The sequence below is a fragment of the Mugil cephalus genome, chromosome 5 (assembly GCF_022458985.1).
Source record: "Mugil cephalus isolate CIBA_MC_2020 chromosome 5, CIBA_Mcephalus_1.1, whole genome shotgun sequence".
Lineage (NCBI taxonomy): Eukaryota > Metazoa > Chordata > Actinopteri > Mugiliformes > Mugilidae > Mugil > Mugil cephalus.
In genome coordinates this window covers 12,916,295-12,933,474 of record NC_061774.1, presented here as the reverse complement: position 1 = coordinate 12,933,474, position 17,180 = coordinate 12,916,295, and the positions used below count along the sequence as shown (strand labels likewise).

Sequence of the window (17,180 nt, the reverse complement as noted above, 5' to 3'; positions counted from 1 at the left end):
TCTTTTAAACTTGGGACACACCATCTTTGTTGCCTTTTAGTTTGCCACAAATACACAACTGTCTCCACATCACCAGGCGGAGTTAGGAGGTGATGGTGTGCGACTTTCTCAAATGACATATGGTGTCAATCCCTCCAGGCTGGTTTAGGTCACGAGATGAATGTGTCTCCCACGCTTCCTCCCTACACAGCTGTAAACACCAGGAGACATCAGGCCTTGAAATCCCGCGCGGGTCTCCTTTGTCATGTATAAATAATTAACCGACTTTGTCATATCAAAGCGAGGGAGTGGCTCTTAATCCAGACAGAGGAAAGGGGTGGGTGGTGATCACCTTGAGACATCGGCAGCGCGGCGGTCTGATCGGATCAAGATAAAAGGTAGACGGGACAGTGGAGTGATGGGAGGCAGTGCAGGGGAGATGACACTTCTTAACAAGGTAGAAAGAAAGGAACTGTGCCAGTCAGCAAGGAGATATGAGGAATGTATAAGGTCAGATTCATTAAAAAGATACAAGGGTGTGCTTGATTTTAGTTCGCCCTAAGCTATCGGCCTCCCAGAACAATCTCCTTGGCGATGAGTTAAAGTTAGCCCAAATAATGATCAGTAATACACTGTCTTCACACAAAGGGGGAGACAGATACAAAGAGAGGGCTGGAGAGAGAACAGTGTTAACCCTTTTGGACAAAGTCAGAAATTACTGGACACCTTTCTAGTAAAAAGGTGCCTTTTTCCTTCAGAACTGACTTAATTCTTCGTGACATACTTTCAACAAGGTGTTCAAAACATTTCTCAGAGATTTTGGTCCATATTGACATGATGGCATCACACAGCTGGTGCGGATTTCTCAGCTGCACATCTAAGATGTGAATCTCCCATCCACCACATCCCAAAGGTGCTCTATCTGTTGGAATGAGATCTGGTGACTGTGGAGGCCATTGGAGTACAGTGAACTCATTGTCATGTTCAAGAAACCAGTTTCAGATGATATGAGCTTTGTGACATGATGCATTATCCTGCTGGAAGTAGCCGTCAGAAGATGAGTACACTGTGATCATAAAGGGATGGATATGCTCAGCAACAATACGTAGGTAGGCTGTGGTATTTTAACCATGCTCAGTTTGTACTAAGGGGCCCAAAGTGTGCCAAGAAAGTATCCCCCACACCATTACACCACCACTGGCAGGATGGATCCATGCTTTCATGTTGTTTACGCCAAATCCTGACCCTGACATCTGAATGTCGCAGCGAAAATCAAGTCTCATCAGACCAGGCAACGTTTCTCCAATCTTCTATTGTACAATTTTAGTAAGTCTGTGTGAACTGTAGTCTCAGTTTCCTGTTCTTAGCTGACAGGAGTGGCACCCAGTGTGGTCTTCTGCTGCTGTAGCTCATCTTCTTCAAGGTTGGACGTGTTGTGTGTTCAGAGAAGGTATTCTACATTCCTTGGTTGTAACCAGCGGTTATTTGAGTTACTGTTGCCTTTCTATCATCTCCAACCAGTCTGCCCATTCTCCTCTGACCTCTCACATCAACAAGACATTTTCATCCACACAACTGCTGCTCACTGGATATTTCCTCTTTTTCGGACCGTTCTCTGTAAACCCTATAAATGGTTGTGCATGAAAACCCCAGTAGATCAGCAGTTTCTGAAATACTCAGACCAGCCTGTCTGGCACCAACAACCATACCATGTTCAAAGTCTTAAAAAGACTTAAATCTCCTTTCTTCTCCATTCTGATGCTCGGTTTGAACTTCAACAAGTTGTCTTGATCACCTCTACATGCCTAAATGCATTGAATTGCAGCCATGTGATTGGCTGATTAACTATTTGTATTAACAAGCAATTGAACAGGTGTACCTAATAAAGTGGCCAGTGAGTGTATGTGTTTTTAATCTGTCAACTGGTAAAAACTGGCACGCACAGATGCCTCAGTGTGATATGTTTCATTATTCCATTTGTTTCAAACATGCAGTATGAGACATATGTGATTTGTGAAGCACTGCGGAGAATTTTGAAAATAAAAAAAAAGAAAAAAGAAAATTATTTAATTTTTCACGATGTCAGAGGTCCAGCATGATTTACCGCTTAGCAGTACTGGAGCCGTCCAGTCATTTCTGCACAGCAGCTGATGTCAAGTCTAAAGCAGGGCTCAGACTACAGGAGTTTTAAAATCCTACCTGATTTTGAAATCAGCTTGTATCAGACATTTCTAGAGAAGCTTGGCAGATATTCTTCTCTCTAATGTCAGACTTGCACCGGCTACAAGACTTGCACTCACTTAAGGGTATTACTCAGACTTCAGACATGTATACTTGGTAGTACAGACTTGACAAGTACAGATGGAAAGATGCAGCACGGTCATTCTGTGATCTGGAGCAGCTGTGTACTTAATGAAGCCTGCAAAGCATGCATTCTGGGATACCTAGCTGTCCCAAATCCACACAAGTTACCTCCCAGAGCATCCTCAATTAAACAGGAGGTGCAAGAACACATCTGGATATCTGATCCTTGGTCAGATGCGTACTTTGAACTGGAATGGATGGCAGTAATACACACAAACTACCAAACATCTCAGAAGAAGAGGATAAATGATTGCATGAATAGAAACACAGGCAAAAAGACAAACTGATAATGGGGTAACGACTGCATTGTCGCCGTTTCCTTTAAATCAACAGATCGAAACTCTGCCCAAGAAAAACTTACTGTAAATTTGGAGAAAAACAAAAAAACAAAGCAGAAAGCTAAACCAGCGGGGATGCAGTCAACACAGACCATCTATTCTTCATTCAGAACTGGAGGTGAGATTTTAATCGCCAGTTTGGTTCAGGAGATTAAAAAGTAGATCTGTAAACACCTCACATTACCAAGTAATCCGGGTCAATCCTCGGGATCTGCAGCGGAACCTCGGGAGGAGGGAATTCATTCATCACTTCAAGGAGGTATCACTGCATCCTTGAAGTGATAAATTGCCGAAATGTTTTTGTGTGTTACAAACAGTACAGCTCCATTAGTGTTAGTGTTAATATTGGTTTGATTAAACTGCTGGCAATGACGCCTTAGCAGCCATTATTCCAATCTCCGATTATTGTTACTGTAATTATTACCACCGGCTGTGCAATGTTGTCGTCGCCTCAATTCCAGCCTAACGCAGACAATCATTCGAATACTTTTTCACCAAATCAGCTCGTAATTCAGGGTAAATTTTTTTATGATGAGAGTCGTTAAAAACCAGTGACGGTCGGTGGAATAAGAGACACATACACTAGTGTCTGGTGCCAGAGTTTTATGCCAAACCGTCCACATGGCTTCCACACTTGGGCTTGAATCAATCTAGCAGAGTGTTTGATGATCAACCCAGCTTTATACATACATATACACACAGACGTATATGTTTTTATAGTGAAGACAGTCTAAATACAACGTGCTGAAAATGTCCTGGAGGCACACTTCACACTGGTCAGCACTCTGGAATAAATCCCTGAGCAATTGGCGCGTGTTAGGAGAGAATAGGAAGTGTGGAGGCAGAAGAGAGGAGAGCACAATCTGTCCTCCTGTGGGCTCTCCGTGGAGCTATGAGACTGAAATGCCAGGAAAATTTTAATTTAGCTAGGGGATTTAGCTCATTTAGCCGCAAGCAGTTCTCTTTGTTTTGTCAATGCCTTCCCTCAACAGAAGCCGATAGAGAATGAACTAGTATTACTTTAAAAATCTAACTGACCATAACGAGCACTGATATAGATATTTACAGATGATCGCCTGCTACACTGCTTTGCGCAAGCTGGAGCCGTTGTTTAACATGAAGAGCTACGATGCTCACCGTCACAGCAGTGCTGCGCCAGAGCCGTCAAATTAAATTCAGTGCCTCCGTGTCCATGTGTTAACCTTTGCCGACAAACAGCCAAACAGAGGGAAAGGATTTCATGGCACATCGGGATTAAATGTCCATTTAATTAACCTGTAATTAGACGAAATGTCTCTTTTGCAACATTCCCAGCTCAGCACCAGAATGTTTTCCCCCCCGTGCTTTTCTATGTTACAATACTGCAGAGACTGCGTATCTCATCCATTTGTGCCAAACAGACTCAACTTTGGGCCCCATGCAAAAACAGCTTCGTTTGCAGCATTCAAACATCCATCTGTTTTGCAGACCTCTGAACGGAGAATAACGAAAAACAGCGAGCTGAGAAAAAAGAAAAAAAAAGAAAAAGCGGAGGTGGAATTTTAACCGGGCAATGTGGAAAATGTTGGAGCGGAGGCTTGAAACGGAAAACAACGAGCAAGAGAACGAGGCTGGAGAATTTGGAGAGTGAAAAAGAAGAAGAGGGACGTGTGGGAGAGATGTGACTGACAAACTCGCACGTTCTCCACAGGCCCCCGCGGTGAAAAATAAAGGTTATTAGTGCGCCTGAGTCAAAGGAACTCAAAAATGTGATATTTGAAGACTAAAACTCTTCCTTGTCAAAAAAAGGGAACCATTCACTCTGCTATTCAAGTAAATAGTATACTGCAGCACACATTTGTCATCTACGGCTTAAATTCAAACCCAAGGGAGTGAGCAGCACACAGAGATTGATCCGTAAAAGCTGCTCGGTGACTTCTGTATTTAATGTGCAACATTTTAGTAACGTGTGCAACTAAACTATTTGGCTTCTGGGCTGCGCTAGCGATTGTTTTAAGATAGATTATATCTCACATGTATGTGATTAAACCAGATTTCCATGTGTATTGTGAAGCTACACGTCACAATATGCGGCCTTGCATGTGTGATGAAAGATACAGTTTCCTGCCTCCACTTATCCCTTTACTAAAATATGTTGGTTTTATGTTAATGTGTGTCTAAACAAATTTAAATTTCTGGTGGAAAATTAAAAAAAAAAAAAAAAAGTCTGATCAACCAAAGATTTTGCAACCCCCTTGCAGTACCTCCTCTGACCCCTAGGGGTCGCAGACCCCCTGTTGAAGACCCATGATTTAGACCTTAAATCAAAAACAAAAAACAAAAACAAATCACGCCTGTAATTGAAATTGATCAAGTGGCTTCAATTAAAAATCCTGATTCTCAACACGAGTGTTAGATTTCAACAAAAGTAATAAAAACTTTTTCTTAACAATCCCACGATGCAGTGCTTTACAGAGCGTCCCAAATTTCACCTCACCTCTCAATAGAGGAAGTGAATGAGTTTGTTAAATAAGGAGAAGGAGTGAGTGACTGAGGGATGGATTTTGAACACGGAGTTAATCAGTGGAATTAAAATAGATGTTTTCAATTAAACCTCATTGATTGAGCTGTGGAAAAACCGCAACGAAATTACTTTTACCCTTTCCTGTGACACCTGTGACTCAGGCTTGAATTAACCGCAACGAAGTGGAAGAGTTTGAATACATCATCTGGTGCTGCTCGGACACTTCATCAGTGAAGAACCTGAGGTCATAGGGTGTTTCGGGTCTTTAATCTTCATACACCCAGCTGGGGATGATCAGTCCCTGGCTTGTATCTAAGTGGCCTGTTGCTCCATGGATCCACAGCCACTGCGGGGCCCTCTATGCAGCCTCTAGGGTGCTTCTGATGCCTCTCGTCAATTGCAGTCCTTTAACTCCGAGGAGTTTGAGGGTTTGCAGAAGTGAATGGTCAACGACGCCTAACGACTCTGACTGGTTTCACAGTGAGACTTCCAGTGATCTCTGCGTACGTGGCCCTCTTAAGCTTGTGGGCCTCTTCAATCCTGGACCTCAGTACTGGTGGACTCCTGTTTGGCTGTTAGAACCGGAGAGAGGCCTTTGTGAGGCTGGGAACTTGAGCTGGAATAACTAACTCATGTTTTGTTGTGTACTGTGATCCCACTGATATATAAATGTTTAATAATTAAACTCACTTGAACGGTATGAACTCATTTGCCCTTCATTGTAGCACTGTGCAAAATGACTACGAGAGTACCGGAGACTGGAATGCAGATGAAAATATTAGAGCGAAGCAAAGCCATTCAACGCTGCTGGAAGGATACAGTGACGCGTTGCATGTGGACGTCTAAGAAACTCTTCGACCGTGCGTGACTATGTTTAAACTTTCTTGCTCATGGCCACTCTAATTGGCTTACGTGCGCCTGTCCAGCGTCTTCTTGAGTCGCCTCACAGTGACCCTTATGTCATCTGTCATCTGAACAGATGAGCTTCCATTCAGTTTAATTTCTCTTTGGTTCACTTTTTTTTATCGCTTAAAAATGTTCTGTTTAATTGGTTTTCGGAATTACTCTTCTTTAATAACACACACGCAACACCTTGTGGCAGTCGACTCCCGGTCATATGAGTAGGCCGGTGTTAATAAGCGTATGCACCAGTGACTCCTCGTACTTGTTATGTCGCCAAATTGAACCCACTGGTTAAAGACGAAAACTAAACACATTGCCAGTAACTCTTCAGTTTACAGTGTTGTCGTGTTTATTTAATTCTTGCCACTAAAATATCACTGTTAATATATTTAATGTCATTATTTATTCATTGCATGGACGTGGACAGCAGAATTTGCACGTAGCTGCACACTGGGTTTTCATATCAACACCTCCATGATTGGGAAGGAGCAGCAAGAAGAAAATTTTTTGTCTGCCCCCGTATATCATGTACTGTACTACAGCATAAACAGGTTATACGATACATGCATTTATCTAAGTTCTATACATTATATTCTCAGACGTACTTTCCAGTGTCAATTATACCCGACAAAAAAAACAAAAAAGGAGCATATTACCTTTTTAAATTGACTATCGCACTCTAAAAATAATACGTGAACTGTTAGATATTTACATACTGGTGTCTGCGCCAGCTGCCATTCTTCCACTGCGTGAATTTGCGGTGAAAAACAAACACAGACACACGCCACAGACACAGACCACACAACAGCCTTGTTTACTGCGAAATAGACGCTGATGGAACCGCGGTTGCAGGCGCAGGTGTTTTGTGAACTGAGATATTTACTAGTATCCAGCCTAGTATGAATGTTCAAACCCAGTTTGAACTTGTGGCTCTCGGTAAACACAGGAGAGTGATTGCACCTATCAGACTGCTGCAATCTTTCTCACTGTTACCATAGGAACACAATCTGACACATGCAAAGCGTCGTCCTCACCTACTGCCATGCCCGTCTGTTTACCATTTTGCGGCGCTGATCTAATGAGAGATTCTGTCGGGCTGGGGAGCGGCAAACATGCGCCTCACTCATCCCCGCCACCTCTGAAAGCAGGGACGCGCCGGGACCTGCGGGCCGACGGACGGTCTCGGGAACGAGCCGTTCCGAGGCGCACAGCGAAACTCGTGAAAGGGAGAAGACAAGGCCGGAGACAAGAAGAAGAGCTGAATCAGAGATAGGAGCTGGCAGAAAACTCACTGGAAGGAGTGAAGGTGGAAAGAGCCAGACAGTAAAAAAAAAGAAAAGACGAAGTACAAGGCTGTCTGCTGACGCTGTCCGAGATCTGGAAATAGATTTCCTTTCTCTTCACACAAACCTATCCAGTCTGTCCAGACCCGGAGCCAAGCTCTCAGAAAATCAAACACATCGTTATAGTTTATACTGAGCGAAGGCAGGAGGAATTAATTAGACGGCCGTCCAGTTGGTTAAAGACTTCTCCGTAAGTGTGTCACTCTCTGCTCCCTCCATCATCCAGGCTTAAACTAATGAAGGAGAGTTTAAGATAAAGGGGGAGCTGTCATTAATTAGCAGACACTTTCCTGTTGTATTAAACGTGCACGAACTCATAAATCCTTTTAATCAGAGGGTGATTAGAAAAAGACCCCCGAGAGCAGATAGATAGATAGATAGATAGATTCAAAACAGTCACCTGCCCCCTCTCCCCCATTCAGGAGAGAGGAAGCATGTAATGATAACAATCCATCCTTTTCTCTCCTGCTTTCCTTTAGATTGCATTTCTCTACCAGCATCTCTCCATCTATCTGCCGAAATCCTATTTTCATGACAAACAATAAGGCGCACACACTCACTCCATCACCGGTCCCTGCAGCTGTCAAGAGATTTGGTTGGATGTGAAGGGATGGGAGGGGAAGAAAATAACATGGGTAAGGGGAGAGGTGACAGGAGAGAAATGGGAACACTTTGAATCTCCGGGGAGTTTGACGGATTACCAGTGAGAGGGTTTTTCGGGGAGTGGCGTGAGCCGCGGTCGCCTTTCCCAACGTGAAAATAGCAAAAAAAAAAAAAAAAAACGCAGCTGATCTGCTCCGGTCGAGCCTTTGCCTGGCCACGCCTCCTCTCACCTGCGCGTTACGCTCACATGACACGAACTCGAGAGACAAAGAGGAGTAATTCGCCCCAAATCCAGAGACGTAGTTGTGTTAACAACAGGGAGGGTGGAGAGTTAAACATTGCTATTTGAACAGAAGTACTCACTCGTCTTCTCAGTGTTGTGCAGTGGTTTGTTGAACTCCTGACCAGGCAAACAGGGACACAGTCCCTCGCATTTCACGGAGATCGTCTTCCCAGACAAGCAGCTTTGGAACTCCAGTTTGCACTGAAAAAGGAAAACAAAAGCACGTCTGAACAAGCGTCACATGCGCAAGAGCTGGAAACTTGAAGTGAAAAGTACATTATTTACAGACGGTACGCTTGCAAACTGAGCGTGTTATATAAACGCAGCTCTGAAGCTGCTCTCTAGTGTAAGGAAAAACTCATAAAATAAATTACAAGTTAAGAGAAAAACGCATGTGGACGGATTGCAAATCTTTATCAGGGCGTAATGGGGCTTCAGACACAATGCGACACCACCACCACCACCACCACCGCACCCTGAAGCCCATTACTCGCGACGTCTTGCGCCACGCCTCAACAGTTCATTGCAGCACTGAGCTGCATGGCCAGCGCGCACTGTGACAAATACCTGTGTGGCGAATAAAAAAAAAGGCACGCAGCCAGGCACGGCAGCAAAAATGAAAGAAAGGCTGATATTGTGCGATTTCCCCAAATTATACAGAACAAGTTGGCATTCGCGCCGACGCCTTGGGAGGAGGAGGCCTATCTCGTAAACAGGTTTCCGTCCAAGCAGCCACATCGGCGGGTTTGAGCAGTCAATTATTTGCTCATGTTTGTTATCTGTTTCACTATTAATGACTTTACAGGCTGACTGAAGTCCATTAACTGTAGCAGGTATAGTTTCCATCTGGAATATGTTAAATCTGCAGAAACATTTGACTTTACATAAACCGTGTCTTCACACGTCAGGACTTCTGTGTTTCATGAGCCAGAGTTGCCATTTTTCTTCCTTTCTAGCTTTTCTATTCTTCAGGAAGAGTGGGCAATCACCAGACATGGAGGGTCTGATGAAGAGCCACTACTGAATTGCATTATGGGGTAGACGTAGGTTAGGGGAGCTATAGAAAAACAGGACATTTGAGCTCTGCCGCTCTGTTTCTGATCATTCTTGTTGGAATCTGTTTCACTTTCAGCATGAAATGAAACGGATTAGCATCACGTAATATCACATCACATTCATCATAGCCCCTAATTTATAAGGTGTGTAAATGTGTTATTTATGTATAAAGTGTGCCTAAAACTGCTAAAAGTATATAATCATGATTTAAAACTTGGACCTGAATATTGAACTTCTTTGCTGAGCTGATTAAGGGAAAGATTTGCTGAAACAGGACCGGCCATTTATCTTCGATGAACAGATGTGTCCATTAGGCAGCCATGTAAACACACCATTAGACACGAGATGCCCAGCGACATTCTATTATTCACTGCAGCCCAAACCTAATGTGATACAAAAAGCAAGATGGACTACTTCTGAATGTAATTTAACAGTATAAATCTCATTTCAGGTAAGTGAGGGGTAAGAAATTGTTTGGACAAGTTGTGGGGGGGAGAAAAAAAAATCCAATTACAAGACCCTTCCAAGAGGAATAATGAAATCTGAAATGAGTTATGTAAATGGTGTTTGCGAGATGATGACGACAGGATTTGTCGGGACGAGACCATGGCTGCGCATAAACATCTGTGCGCATAAGATGCCTCACGTGGGCTAAGCCCGGGGCCGCCGGCACTTTCATCTCCGAGGTTCTCATTCAAATCCATCATTTCCTCTCTGTCACCTCTTTGGTAGCGCCGCTAATGTTGCTTAATGAAATTTGTTGACAAAGGAACCGTGTTCTGTCCTACCCTCGACATATTGAATTAGCTGTCCGGGGGAGGGGGAGACGGAGGGACGGGGAAGGAGAGCGCGAGAGAGAAAGTCCAGAAAATGGATGACCTCCCCCAGTCACTGTCAGCAGGCTGAGAGGCCCCATGAATCTTTATGTTTGCCTCTCTCCAGGGGTTAATGTGGTTTTGATGAAACAGTATATTAATACCTGACTTGGCCGAGTAAAAATAGAGGAGAGGAGAGGAGAGGAGAGGAGAGGAGAGGAGAGGAGAGGAGAGGAGAGGAGAGGAGAGGAGAGGAGAAATGATGATTTAAGAGGAGGGAAGTAATGGATTTAACTTAGTGGGCTGAAGCCTCTCAGGAGATAAGAGCACTGTCCTCTTAATAGGATATTGAGTGTGTGTGAGCGAGTGTGTGTGTGTGAGAGAGGTTATGATGAGGGAGGCATGTAATGTAATAATAAAACATGAATAAGCCTGTGACCAGCAGCTCACTGGTGAGCAGAGTTTAAGTTGGGCCACAGGGGCCCATCACTCCACCAGCTAACTGAACTCCTCCGACTAAATTACCAAAGAGCAGAGGGATTCCCCAGCCCTCCTCCTCCTATTGTTCTTCTTGTTCCCCCCTCAATCATTTTGTTCCGGCCACGTCCTCAGCTTCAGCAAGGTAGGTCATTAAGAAAGCCTTCCATGTCCTGACCTCCTCAGACACAAAGAGTTGAATCAGTTCTTGACTCAGCATTTAAGATGGTTCATCCCGTGTTTGCCACTCACGGATTGGACAAAGCCCTCTAGTCGTTATAGGAATTATGACATGAGGAAAAAAAGCTTGTCAGGTAGCGAGGAGATAAAGCAGAGAAGCCAGTATTAGGAGGGAGGAGATCTGGGTCGGTGAACGGGTCAATAAAATATCAGATGCAAAGGAGTCCCTGTTTCAAACAGTCTGCCGTGACTCTTCTCCAAATCCGACAACAGAGCCGGGACGGTTAGAACTAACATAGCTCTCAGCAGTGTTTTCAGGAAACGCTTCTCTCTTAAGTTGTAGCGCATCCGGATAAATAATGGATTATCTCGTATTGTGGCGTTGCTCTGGTACAAAATGTCTTGAAGTCGTTTCATCCCTTGCAAAGCCGAATTTATGTGTCCAACAAGTTTCCCAGCGCAGAAAACACGACCGAGGATGAACTCCCTCACAGAAAGGTTTTGCCTCTGTTGACTCTGTTTCCTCAGACACTATTATACACAGAAGGAACGTCCCTGACTTCGACGTTGCTTAATAAATGACACTAAGCAAGTGACGGCATTATGTAAGTGTGATATTCCTATCACAAAGGCTTTTAATTCAGAAGTGAAAGGCAGTCTAGAGAGGTCTACAGTACAACGACTGTGTGAGGTTTCTGTATTCTGGACTGTTTCACCTCTGACGACTAAATGGCTAAACACAGGGACAATGGCATTATATAAATGTGTTTGTCAATAAAAATAACCCTGACCCGAAGTATGCTATAACAAGGACGTGGTCTCATTCCTTAAGGTCATTTTCTGCCACTAAAAATCAATCTTCATGCTTCTCCGTCTAGTCACAAAGGTTAAACCTTGACTGTCTTCTTTCCTGACATTGTGAGTTTTGTGGCTGTGCATAAATTGCAGCCCAGAAGGATATTATGAGCAGAGGCTGGTGGTTGCAAACGGGGCAAGAGTCGGATGGGATAATGGGCGCTGGAGAGCTCTCCTAAAATGCCCAGAGATGCTTTCTAACAAACTGCGAATGCCTCTGATAGCTGCCCTTGGTCTCGGTCATTTGCCCAACAGACTACAAAAATAGTTCTGCAGAAATCAACGCGGTGGAGGTGAACACGGTCAAATGTGACAGCACGGGGGAAACAGGATTAGAAGGAGTCGGAGGGGAAAAGTCCGCTAGAGCAAATGAAACATTTAAAGGTAAACGTGCAAAGGTGAATCAGAAGCAAATGTCTTACTTTAGAGGAGTAGGTATGTCCATCTGAGCCGCATACAGGAGTTGACTGGAGGGCAGAGCAGACCCTACATTTCCCATGAGAACCAGCTTCCAGCCTGTGCTTGTGGCCTGTGCTGCCTTTTCTTGGTTTCACACTGGCAAAGAGAGAATCAATTTTATAGTCATGAAATGACTCTGTAAGACAAAGAGAAGGTCGACGGAACAACAGTGAAAATGCACAAAAAATAAATAAATGGTGTTTCTCGGGGAAAATTGCTGTATTAACTTTTTGAAAATAAATATTATTTAAGCCAGACGAATCACTTCTCCACCAAACAGACAGTGTTTCTTGTTTGTCGGGGTCAGATGAAGCAGATCCGGATTGGTCCAAGGAGGCCTTTTCAATAACCAGTGTAATTACGTTTGATCCGAATCTCGCAGCAATTTTCTATCTAAGTGCTCTCACCGAACGCCCCACTGCCTCCCGATCCATCAAGCAGAGAGGGAATTAGAGCCAAACAGATGCTTTACAGGGGAATAACAAATGCAGAAATCGGGAACGCTAATCACTGAAGTGAACAGGTGTTCCACAGTCGTTCGCCTTTTTTTTTCTTTTTTTTTTTCAAAAAATTGCTTAGAAATTGAAGAAAGTCTTCAAATACGTGACAGGTCTGGGGCAAGCACAAGTTGAATGATGGCGTAAAAAAAAAGATCCTGCACATTGTCTGGCTTTAATATTCATTTCTCAAAATATGTGCTGGTTTCAGTGGCTCAATATTAAGCATTAAATGGTGTCATTTTAACACGTACAACACAATATGCAACAATCTTTAGCAAAATGAATGGACACAAAACACATGTTTGTAATTTAAAAAAAAAACACTTTTTCTCCAATACCACATCAACCAAGGAAGAGGAATAAAGATCATTTCAAACTATGACATTACGAAGCATGTAATTTCGGTAAAATCACATCAAGTAATAGCTTATCATTCATTCCCCCGAGCAACATCTACACTGTGTAAAACTGTAATATTCAAATCCCAGGCAGCCTGTCAGCCACATCCTTTTATGTTAGAGACGTGACTCTCAGTGTCTGAGCCGCAGCAGAGAAGACGTCGCACAGCGCTGATAGATAACGCCGTGTTATCATCTTAACACAATGAAACAGGTTGATCCCTCTTATCTAGCTCCCATTTAATCCACTGCTTCTCCTCGGTTTCTGCATAAATTCATGAACGAGCACGCAAAAGGGTTGTTAGTCATTAGGGCGTGTGCGCGATCACTGAGAGGAAAAAAAAATATTTTACGTTAAGCAGCTACCGAATGTTCACCTCAAACAAACGTGATAACTGCGTCTTTCTTTCCTTCCCCCCCTCTCGTATATATACACCACTGTACCTCAGAACCCTACCGAGAGTTTCTATGGATCTGCTTTGACCCCATCACAGTGGAACAGACGTGCATGCAAATTAAACCTGTCAGCCTCTGTAATAATTCTGCTTCGTTTGCTGTGTGTTGATAGACACAAAATAATCTCCTCACGAAATGAAATAACACAAAAGGAAAAATCAAAGCGTATACGGTACAGGACTCGTTCAAGTTGTGGTGTACCACCAGTGTACCATTAACTGCATTGCATAATAGTTTAAAAATAGCTCGAGAGCCACAAAGTTTGTATTTGCCTTCTGGGAAGACACCGAAGCAGTGTTATGCTAATTACCGCAACTAATTGAACTCTTGTAGCTGGAAAAAAAAACAAACAAACAACGAAAAAAACATGGACCAAAGCTTCGGTGTGTGGTGCCGCTGCTCTGCTGGGACAATGCAGATTCCAGGTGAATAATTTGACACATTAGGCAGCAAATAGGACTTGTAATTAACGGAAAGAAAAGGGATTAAAGCCCACGATTCTTAGAAGCTAATGACTTGGGGAAATTAATTAAACACGAGACAGCGACAAAAGACATTCAGATGTTTCTTTGGAGAAATGCTTCTTGAGCTGAAAAACGCAAAAACCCTTAAAACTGGAAATGGTTGAAAACGCAAACAAATTTGGTGGCGACAGAGCAAACAGATAAAAAATTAATTAGTGGTGAGAATATTTATGTGTCTCTGTGTCACTGAAGCTCGTTGGATCCTCACAAAGCGCTGACACACAAATCGCAGGATGTTGTTTTTATTTCATACTGCTCCTGGGTGTCGTTTCTATAATCTGCTGTGATGGTTATTCGGGATATTGTACTTAACTTTCTATCTTTGGTTGATTAGACACACACAGACACATACATACATATATATATATACACACACACACACACATACATATATATATACACATCAACATGAATCCAACACATTTTAGTAAAGGGCTAATGGATAGCATAATACTGAATGCAAAATGATGATAATAATAATTTAGTATATTTATGGCTAGCACTAGGTCGAGTTTAATATGGAGCACATATACTAGGTAGGGGGTCCTATTCCAATTCCATTTCATAATGGCATACTCATTACAGCAACCACCACTCAAACAGTTTTTAAATTGCAGGTGGCCCCGATCTTTAATTTGTCCTGATGTTGTATTTGACTGTACTCAAAACCCCAATGTTAACACCCTAACATTGAAAGACCTTTGAGAATTTTACAAAAACTGAGCATTACCTCTATTCGTGGATGGACCTCAGCTGTAAAGCGCGGTTAAAACGTGTTTATCATATTACGTGCTCAATGTCTGTAATTGGTCTGGATGGTACTTTTTATGCAGCACTGCACTCTTAACTGAATGTCTCCTTTCTGGGCTCTGCGCAACTCCATATGTAATGTTGCTATTTAATATGATAAATTGCTACTTAGAACTGGCAATTTGATAATCTAGTGATACGAGCAGCAGGCCCCGCTACCATTCTACAATACTTCCCGTGCCTCTTCACTTCACTCTTCGCCAATCAAATAAAAGGCATGAAAAGCCCCAAAACAAATCTTTAAAGTCAATTATTTTTCCACTCACCTGCCGCTTAATGAATCCACTCTAATATAACACTGATTAAGTAAAAGCTCCTTCATGAGTGCTAATGTTCAGTTCATGTTTAAAAAGTGTAAAAAAAAATTAACTGTATCATCATTTTGGAGGATGTCATTTGTGGTGGTGTTAAGATGGATTTTTTTGTTAGCCTTGCCCACTGACTTAAACATAAAAACACAATACAGTTCAATAGCACTACAAACCACAGCCTCCGCAATTAAAAGTGGAATCAACAGCTCTCTGTTATTTGAAAGAAATGTTGAATACATCATCCTTAATGATGATTTAGAGCTAGGCCGTTATATTAGAATGCATTTGTTTTCACAAGTACACCTAATGAACTGAAGAGAAAATCATGGAGAAACAAAGCAGTGATGAAGTGAGGCCTGTCGCAACATAACTGGGAGCGTCACATCTCTTACCTGTGGCCTGGCTGCTTGTGGTTGGTACAGACGGCTGTCTGGTAGTCGTGGCTGACACACACCTTGTGAGGAGGACAGCGCACCTTCAGACACGGATCCTTGGTGACATCTGGGCCTGAAGAGAAGGAGAGAGAGAGAGAGAAAGAGAGAGCGGGGACAAACTTCAGAACTGAACCGCAGAGCAGACGTGTGACTCAAAGCCGAGAGTTGATGCAGCAAAACACCGAGCTGTTCGCTTTGGTTTTACAGCCGGCAGACTCCGGCGTTCCCTCTGAAGCGATCGGGAAAATAATGAGTCGGAGGAGAAGAAGAAGAAGAAGAATGGCAAAAGGTACGAAGCGAACGTAGAGTTTTCTGCGTTGTGAGTCGCTTAATGAGGACTATTCTCTCTGCGCGTCGACCCCATCTTCATCCAAATCAATCTCCACTGTGACATTATCGCTGCGGCAACCAGGCACAGCTGGCTGGTGTCCAAGATGACAAAGGATCAGAGCAGCTCATTGACTCTGAGCATTGTGTCATTTCACACTAGGCTAACACCGCAAACCCACTTTCTTTTGACAGACTGAAGAAAAGCGCCCCACAAAAAAAAAATAGAAATGGGGAAAGAGTCGGGGGGTGAAAAAAAAAAGACAAAAAAGGGGAGAGACAAGAGCTTTTAGCAAAAACAGAGTGAGAGGAGACAGGTTAACATCAGGCAGAGGACCCTGGACTGGTGGTGAGGGTGATCCTGACAATTACATAGTTTGTAGCCAGTATGTACTGAAGAAAAGATGAAAGCGCTCGTAATGAACAAAGCCAAGTAAAAAGACAAAGCTGATAAAATGAGATCAAAGACGGGGCTTTAAACCGCACTAAAAATGATTTCAAATCTCAAGTTAATTAAGACTAAGTACGGGCTGTGCAGATCAAAGCCCGGTGTTATGTACCCGTCATTACCATGTGGCTCCTAACATCATAAAACGACAGTGGCCGTGTCTCCATTAGGGGCCTAATGGGTTGTGTGGGAGTCACAGCTGGTGTCTGCTGCTGAGCGGTATCTGACCTGATCACAGGAGGCGCTGCTGTTTACATACTAGTTTATCAGCGTGAAATCAGCCAGACACTCTGACATGATGCCACTTTATCGCCTCTTCGCCGCTGGGAACGCCGTAATCTCTCCAATTGTCTACAAGAACTGCACAGGGAAACTGTAGGCATATGTTGCTCGGAACGTATCTGGGGGTGCCGGAGAATATGAAAGAGCTTTGTTTATCTTTGAGGTAAAGGCGCAAGAAGCGGCGCGGCAAAGATGGCGAGGCACGGATAGCCTCAAGGGAGGAGATTCATCGCGCGCACCTGTCACAAGTGCGAAACACATATTCAGATGCAAAAACACATTTACATGCCCGCGTGCCTTCTCATATTCTCCGGCATGCAAAAAGATGACATGTCAGCCTTCCACCCGATAGCTGTCAGCAGCGCAACGTGTTTCTATTGCCTGCTGATTTGGGCCCGTCCTCACCCTCCATCTATCAGCGCTGGAGGAAGCCCATCTTATTTCGGTTAGCGGAAAAAGGGGCATTACCAGTACCGGGAAATGAGAAATGAAGGGGGAACGAGGAACAAGTGGGAGAGGAAGGAGAAAAAGT

General features: G+C 43.5%; 1 protein-coding gene across 1 annotated transcript in view; it reads right to left on the bottom strand.

Annotated features, from left to right (window-relative positions):
• spock1 (SPARC (osteonectin), cwcv and kazal like domains proteoglycan 1) overlaps window positions 1–17,180 on the bottom strand; it is a 97,633-nt gene that overhangs the window by 10,160 nt on the left and 70,293 nt on the right. The window contains exons 6-8 of the mRNA XM_047584811.1: window positions 15,550–15,664; window positions 12,122–12,254; window positions 8,397–8,517 (exon numbers count right to left, since the gene is read on the bottom strand). Coding sequence (XP_047440767.1) covers window positions 8,397–8,517; window positions 12,122–12,254; window positions 15,550–15,664 — 369 coding nt within the window. The remainder of the gene's footprint in view (window positions 1–8,396; window positions 8,518–12,121; window positions 12,255–15,549; window positions 15,665–17,180) is intronic.